This window comes from Henckelia pumila, chromosome 1, assembly GCF_033568475.1.
Source record: "Henckelia pumila isolate YLH828 chromosome 1, ASM3356847v2, whole genome shotgun sequence".
NCBI lineage: Eukaryota > Viridiplantae > Streptophyta > Magnoliopsida > Lamiales > Gesneriaceae > Henckelia > Henckelia pumila.
In genome coordinates, this window is record NC_133120.1 from 136,884,812 (window position 1) to 136,892,876 (window position 8,065).

The 8,065-nt window shown below is 35.4% G+C and overlaps 1 protein-coding gene across 14 annotated transcripts; it reads right to left on the minus strand.

Annotated features, from left to right (window-relative positions):
- Window positions 1-481: 481 nt before the first annotated feature.
- Window positions 482-6,089, minus strand: LOC140875684 (uncharacterized). 14 transcript variants are annotated; one of them, XM_073279443.1, is made up of 11 exons: window positions 5,747-6,089; window positions 5,552-5,650; window positions 5,271-5,385; window positions 5,103-5,170; window positions 3,578-3,626; window positions 3,436-3,477; window positions 3,051-3,113; window positions 2,603-2,894; window positions 2,385-2,488; window positions 1,619-2,280; window positions 482-772 (listed from the first exon to the last, which is right to left on the minus strand). In XM_073279443.1, the coding sequence occupies exons 4-8, from the start codon at window positions 5,147-5,149 to the stop codon at window positions 2,784-2,786; spliced, it is 312 nt and encodes a 103-aa protein (XP_073135544.1). In that variant the 5' UTR covers window positions 5,150-5,170; window positions 5,271-5,385; window positions 5,552-5,650; window positions 5,747-6,089; the 3' UTR covers window positions 482-772; window positions 1,619-2,280; window positions 2,385-2,488; window positions 2,603-2,783. The 14 variants fall into 14 exon arrangements, 13 of the variants coding, with proteins under 13 accessions (XP_073135544.1, XP_073135540.1, XP_073135542.1 ...); XM_073279439.1 differs by having other exon boundaries at window positions 2,603-2,682; window positions 2,750-2,894; window positions 5,271-5,650; XM_073279441.1 differs by having other exon boundaries at window positions 1,619-1,675; window positions 2,172-2,280; window positions 5,271-5,650.
- Window positions 6,090-8,065: the final 1,976 nt, after the last annotated feature.

Sequence of the window (8,065 nt, forward strand, 5' to 3'; positions counted from 1 at the left end):
TTGTCGTAGGGGGGGATAAAACCGTTGTAACTGGGGGCGTTGTAAAAAGCGTGCCATATAACAACGGTTTATATCTGTTGTGGTAGCTATCCAACGACAACGGTTTTGCAACAGTTTGTACCCGTTGTCGTAAGTCTCCAAAGACAACGGTTCTGCAACAGTGTAAATCCGTTGTCATTTACTATTTAAGACAACGGTTTTGCCCAGTTTATATCCGTTGTTGTTTATGGTTTAGGACAACATATTTGCAACAGTTTATATCCGTTGTCGTTTGTGGATTACAAGAACGGTTTTGTAACAGTGTATATCCGTTGTCGTTTTTGAATGACGACAACGGTTTTTGCAACAGTATATATCCTTTGTCGTTTGTGGTATACGACAACGATTTTGCAATAACATAAATCAGTTGTATTTGAAGTCATTAAAACCCTTGCCTAATTAATCTTCATATGAACTATAAATATTAATAAAGAAATCAATATAAAATAAAATATTTACTACATTGAATCCATGAAAATATTCAAGTTCCAAAATAGTTACACACATCTAATTTGGAAGATAATACTACGTAGTCGAAACTCAAAATATCCCATCTAATATAATATAAATGTAACAAAAGTAGTTCCAAAAGATGGTTGTATCAAAACATAAATCATCATGTGTTTGTTCTTGATAACGATGTTCACGAGATGACTTCTACGTATTACCAAGGCGATCTGAAACACAGCCCAATCCTTGTATCAAAACCCCTTATGCATTACTCCCGAGTTACCTACAAGAAAACACATTCTCAGTCAAAAAATATCAACAAAATATTAGACCAATTTAAACATGGAATCCAATCTCAACTATCAAACTAATATCTCGCTTGTCATGGAAAAAAATAAAAGAAAAAAACTCAGCAACTCCAAAAGGGAAGACAGTGCAGATTTTATTCAACTCATTTTGCATTTGTATTGATTGAATTCATAAAATATAGTAGACACAGTTGACAAACCGTGGGCTCCGACCAACCCACAGGCCACAAGCTAAACCATGGATTTGGCACTTTCAAGTTCCACTCCACAACATCCCAATAACTCAAACCACACACCATTTCAAGTTTCACTCCACATCCCAATAAGCTAGCCTCCCAACTTTAATTCATACTAGCATGGATCTGCCTTCTTGTTTGATATCATAAGCAAATTAACATTATTTTAGGTACATGTAAAATACAAATACTTTTGATTCCAAAAGTATTATACAACAAGATCAAAACACAAGCCTCAAGTAAAAAAATAATTAAAAAACAACCATAAACAATTATTTAGCAGCTTTATCGTAGTGAACTCGACATAAACCAGCCGGACATAATGTTTTCTGCAAAAAATTAACAAGTATCAGCCTATCAAGTATATTATCAATGCACGTGGCTATCTTAGGGACCTGTGGAAAGCTAAATCCCAAGGTGTCGACATAAACCAGCCCGATGAACTCTTCTCAGTCAAAGGTGTAGTTGGTCTCGATATTTCAGAGAAGAAAGGGGTAGAGCCATTAAGTGAACAACAAACCAAAAATACCTACTCAACGAGAACAAAAATGATAAGTGGATTATTATATTGAAGCCAAAATTTACCTTCCGAAAAATCTCCAGCAGTGAATTGTACACTTCATTGAATCCCATCTCTGAATTCTACAGATCAATTCAGTTTGAAAAAAAAATATAAAATTTAAATGAGAATCCAAAATTCCTATAATTTGAGTTTATCCATCCATAAGATACACCTCCGGGAAAAGCTCCAGCAATGAATTGCACACTTCAGTCACGTGTACTCTACTTGATAAAAATATGCATCTGATAAATAGAGCTAAGAAGGTGAATACTTCAAGTAAATAATATCCCATTGCAACCATTGAATTCCAAATTATGTACTAGTGGTTTCAGCTATCTATATTAGATCACAAGCATAAATAATTTCACAAAAATTAGAAATGGCTGCATTTTCATCATACAAGAATCTTTAATACTTTTTTCAGGCAACCCAATCTCTCGAGGTAATTAAACACAAGTTTATGCATAAAAATATGCAAACTGGATTCATTAAATTTAACCAAATAAAATATAAACAACTTCATAGCAAAAGCAAAGTATGTCACAAAAATAACACACGGGTAAATAATCTGATAACCTCACTAATCCCATTTCTTCAATTCCATGCCGTCTGGGGCGCTTCCGTCCACCTTTTTTGACCCAACTTCTTTCCAATGAGTTGATAACACAGTCCCATTCGATTCAACCTGAAAAATGTATCACACGGCAATTCAAATTATACACAACCGAATTCCTATGTAGATGATTTATTAAGTAATTTTAGGTTTATGAAAAAAGGTGATGGTCATACAAAAGATTTGCTCATGGCTCTTCTAGTGTTCTCATCTGCATCTTTGTAAATGTCTCGGAAAAATTTGTTCAAAGTTGCATCGCCATCAAGCTTCTCATCCTTTCCTGGTAGAAACAGAACAAGAGAATTGTCACACGTGATTAACGGGATGATTCATGAGTTATGGACTAATTTCGGGCGAAACGATAAAGGTGATGGATGTTACATCATGAATATACCTCATTTTTTACTTAAGCCTCCAATTTATCCCAGTCCACTCTTTTTGGCTTGGAGGAAGGATAAGTAGGTTTCTGGTTACCTGATAAAGTAAAGTTAAAGAGTTGTTAAGCAAAGGTGATTGGTGTCAAGTCTTTTAATGTATAAACCTTAGCCAATGGGGCAAGACAGTTGGTAGAGCAGCTAGCATTGGACACTATTAATATTTGTCTTGTAATCCTTCTCATTCACACCCACAACAAACATACGAGCGTCCTTACTCGGTGCAGAAATCACAACCTTCTTCGCGCCTCCCTGATAGTACATCAGAGAGCCAAAAAACAAATACGGTAAAATCATAAGTACACTATGATAAAACGAACATGGGAACACTTAATTCTTGAGCTTGTTACTTTCGAGAGAAATTTATTTCAGGTTATTGAAAGGAAAACCTTCAAATGTGCAAGCAACCTTGTCTTCGCCTGTGAAAACTCCAGTGGACTCCACAAAAAAAATCAGCTCCAGCTCCAGCTCCTGCCCATGGGATTTCTTTTGAGTTCCTAATCATCCAAAATCAAATTCACATTAAAAACACACAAAAAAACTATGACTCCAACTAATATAGGATGTATGCACGCATCTCACCACCATATTGGGAGATAGTTGCACTTTGTTATAACATACCAAAAAACCATAAATTATGTTACCAATACAAACAAATCAATCGCCAGAAAAAAAATACTTGTCATCACATCATATGCGAATATAGAAAGGTATATATATAAACAGAACCAGATATATCTCATACATTAAGATCCAATAAATGGATATAAAATTAAAACCAATTTTGTCTTACCCCTTCAAGTAATTCGGCAACTTCAGCCACCAAAGACCGGATCTACACAAATGCATAAAATCCCAATATTGAATTCCACAATATTCCATACTCATTAGCACAACACTACAAAAATTCAGAACTAAAATACATGTCAAAATACCTGTTCTGTGAGCCTTCTCTCATAAAAATACTTGACGACAAAATCATCCCTTAACATAATCAAATGGTTAATCTATCAATGTTGCACAGAACACAAAAATGAAAAGAAACAAAACAATATCACTAGGTATCAAGTTAAATATACATACGATGTTGTTAATTTTAAGTATATTTGGAACATGCAAAACAGTTTTTTTAATGTATCTGCAAAGGGTACATTTATCTATGTTCACAGAACCATGAGAAAACTCAATCCATAATTAATAATATTACATAAGTTGCATGCATGCAACAGAAGTCAATACTCGAACCATATATCATTTCTTGCTGTTAAAATACACGAACTGTATATTTTAATTTAGATGCCATCTTTATCAATAACCATAGTAGAACAAGAATCATAGGCATCGTTCAATATATATATAAAATAGTGCTTTATTTTTAATCAAAGAATCCACCACCACCACATGAGATAGAATAAAACCAACTCCTTCACCAAAACCTCAAAATTCAAGAACCCGTTTCTCAATTCACGGTTTTTAATGTGAAGAATATCATAAACAAGAAAACAAAACACTACTCTTCACATAAAAAAACACAATCTTTCGACCAAAAAATGTCTCTTTTCCCTGAGATAAGATTGAAATGTAAAAAAATCAATCAAAAGACACATAAAGAAATATGAAAAAGAACCTGAAAAAGTGAGGGGGAGGAGGACCCAGAAAAAGGTGGCCATAGCGATTTGCTAAGAAAACTCTGTTGAATCTCAGCCACGACGCCGCTTTATAGTTGGCTGTCTCAATTTATATGACGCGTTTATATAATAAAGAATCAAATAAATGGTATTAAATTTCCCCCAACTATATTATAGTACTACCTCAGGAAGAGAAATTGTGAAAAAACACTTACGATCGTAGAGATATTTATATTTCAGCTAGACAAACTAGAGCATAGCAAATTGCCTTAGGAACAAAATAACTTCCATACATTCACTCATACCTTGAGAATACGAAAATGGAACAAAATAGACTTAAATTTGTAGGAGACATATATATATTTCAGCAAGTTCCCCCATGCCTCGTGATCTGCCAGGAATCAAGAGATCTATACCTAACATACTAATCATCTGTTCCAAACAAGTTATAAGAACAAGACAGAATCGATGAACTTCAAAGTGTAGTCATTTAACACGAATAACAAAAAGAATTCAGTGTGTATAAAACTCGGGGTAAACTCAGAGTTCTAAGACAGTAAACTAGAGTAATTTCTTTTACTCTAAACTCAGAAACATAGTCATAAGACAGTAAAATCGGGGTTCTAAGATTGATAGTATGGAAGAAATTACAAGAATTTTAACATAGCTCTATCGAATTACTAAACTAAAGCGTGTAAAACTGCATAAATGCCAGAATAGAAAATCAAAGTAGTACTGGGTGATACTCAAGAAGAAACCAGGAAAAGTTCGGTCCAATACCAAATTCCTAAATAAAAACTGACAAATAAAAATCGTATCTAGATGTACCAACCAAATATAATTTAGTCTTGAGAAATCCCAGATCTCTGGTCTCACCATTTGACCCGGCGGTAATCAAACCTAGAACCACATGAATCGGCGGTAATATTACTTGGTTATATTAATCGAAATAACTACATTTCAAATACAATTGATGTTACTCATTTGATGAACAGCATACCTAGAAACATTGAAGAAGAAACCTGTAACCCGTACTAAGTTTCCGAGTCCCGAATAGCAGGCATACGACACTTCTCTATGAGCACATCAAATTTCGCCACTCTCTACCAGAAAAACTAATTGCAAACGTAAATAATCAAACCCCAATTGTTAAATCTTTTTGCTTCAGGAATAATATTAATAATCCCCAAGGCTCAAATTAAACCCAAATTTCCAATCCCACATAAAGATCCGGTCTCCGCAGCTGCAAGATGCAAGCTAATAAAAAATGAAAAAATGGACCTTCTTGCAAGTTAAAGGAGAAGCCAGAAAGTAAACGCAATCCGTGTTACTCTTGACGACTTCTTCCTCAGCAAGTGAAGGGCCCGCCATCCTCCGAAGCTTCAAAAAATCAAAAAATAAACAGATATTGGTGCGGATCTAGGGTTTAAGAATAATTTGATAAGGGATGGAAGAATCGGAGAGACGAATACATACAGAGATTCAGAAGAGCTCGCAGAAACATCCAAAATCTGAATTCCAAATAATAACGAAATTATTGTGGTGAATTTCACAATTAACTTCCTTGGGTCAATCGAGAGCCGAGCTTCGCCTAAGAAGAGATCTTAACATCGAGATTTCCTTGAATTTTTTTCGCGCCTCTTTGCAGAGCTCTTCTCATCCCGACTCCTAAAAAATTTCAAAAAAATGAAGCCATGAAAATGAAGGTGAAGGTTGTGCGATTTGCTTGGAGGAGTGGCCATTTGGTGAGGATGAGGAGAGGAGAAAAGAGAGGAGGCGAAGAAGAATCATGGGTGAACGGGGCCGGGGCGACAGAATATTGTTGGGCTAGGGCTTGTGTATTATATGTGTATATATGTATATATATATATATATGTGTGTTTAAAAAAAGGATTGTGTATTTTTAAAAAAAGGATTGTGTATATATTGTGTATTGTGTATATATATATGTATGTGTGTTTAAAAAAAGGATCGTGTATTTAAAAAGAGGATTGTGTATTATATGTGTGTGTATATATATATATATATATATATATAATTTTGATCAACTGCACCCTAGGGTGCAGGATTTTTCATGTGCGACCGGGTTTTAATATAAAAAAAAACATTAAAACCCGGTACAATTTTTCTAGGATGTAGGATTTTTCGTGCGACCACCGGGTTTTAGTGTAAAAAAAATGCACTAAAACCCGGTGGTCGCACACGAAAAATCCTGCATCCTAGGGTGCAGGTGTTCATTACTGTATATATATATATATTTTCAGTTGCCCAACCAATGATGTCCAACTCATCCACGACCACTAAAACACGGTAGTGGGTTTTAATGATACGAAATTTTTTTTTTTAAAAAAAAACTAAAACCCGATAGTGGGTTTTTGTGGTCGGAAACGAGTTGGGCAGGAATGGTTGGGCAGCTGAAAATTACTCTATATATATATACATATACATGTGTGTTTAAAAAAAATAAAAAAATAAAAAGCAAAGCAAAGACAACGGATTAAAGATAAGTGTTGTCTTAAACTACATAAAATAATAGAAAAAGACAACGGTTAAAAATAACCGTTGTCGTAGAGCTTAAAAAACACACGCATACACAATGGTTTTAAAAACCGTTGTCGTAGAACTTCAAAAACCCACTCATAGACAACAGATAATAAAAACCGTTGTCGTAGGCCTAAAAAACCCGCTCATAGACAACGGTTAATTAAAACCGTTGTTGTAGGCCATATAAAACGCGCTCATAGACAACGATTTTAAAAAACCGTTGTCGTTGACACATATAAGACAACGGTTCTTAAAAAAACGTTGTTGTTTTTCATTAAAAAGAGACAATTAACAACGGTTTTAGTAAAATCCGTTGTTAAAGACCAAAAGACAACGGTTTTTCAAAAAAACCGTTGTCTTTTAGGTGTTGTTGATACCATTATTTGGTGTAGTGTATGCAAGCTTCAGAGATCGATCTATGGTCTCAAACAAGCATCAAGAAGTTGGAACCAGAAATTTGATGAAACAATAATTTGGTTTCATCAAGAACCCGGAGGAACCGTGCGTGTACAAGCAAGTAGTTAAGGATGCTGTGACATTCTTAGTACTTTATGTTGATGACATCCTACTCATTGGGAGTTATGTAGGGATGTTGCAGTCAACAAAGATATGGTTATCAGGTAGATTCTCGATGAAGGATTTGGGTGAGGCATCCTATATTCTAGGGATACAGATCTATAGAGATAGATCTAAGAGAATGATAGGACTCACTCAAGCAACCTACATCGACACCATATTGAAAAGGTTTTTAATGGATGGGTCCAAAAGAGGACATCTACCTATGTGTCATGGAGTTTCTCTATCCAAGTCTATGTGTCCCAAGACTGATGAAGAGATAGAGAAAATGACACATGTACCATATGCGTCAGCCATAGGTAGTATCATGTATGGGATGATATCTACCAGATCGGATGTAGCATTTGCTCTGAGTGTCACGAGCAGATATCAAGCCAATCCCGGTCAAATGCATTGGAAAGCCGTGAAGGACATTCTTAAGTACTTACGAAGGACTAAGAATATGTTCATGGTATATGGAGGAAGATAACTGAAATTGGAAGGCTATACCGACTCTAGCTTCCAAAGTGACGTGGATGACTCGAAGTCAACCTCTGGATTTGTGTTCATGCTCAATGGCGGTGCTGTCTCTTGGAAGAGTTCCAAGCAGGACACCACAGCGGATTCCACCACTGAGGCAGAATACATTGCGGCATCAGCTGCTGCTAAAGAGGCCGTTTGGATGAGGAATTTCGT

Bases quoted from the DNA above. Each gene is read 5' to 3' on its own strand.
- LOC140875684 (XM_073279443.1), bottom strand. From the start codon at position 5,149: ATGGTGAGACCAGAGATCTGGGATTTCTCAAGACTAAATTATATTTG. The intron at 3,114-3,435 runs GTAAGACAAAAT...TCCCATGGGCAG, and splicing joins TTGCCGAATTACTTGAAGGG to GAGCTGGAGCTGGAGCTGAT. The intron at 2,895-3,050 runs GTTGCTTGCACA...ATGTACTATCAG, and splicing joins TTTTCACAGGCGAAGACAAG to GGAGGCGCGAAGAAGGTTGT.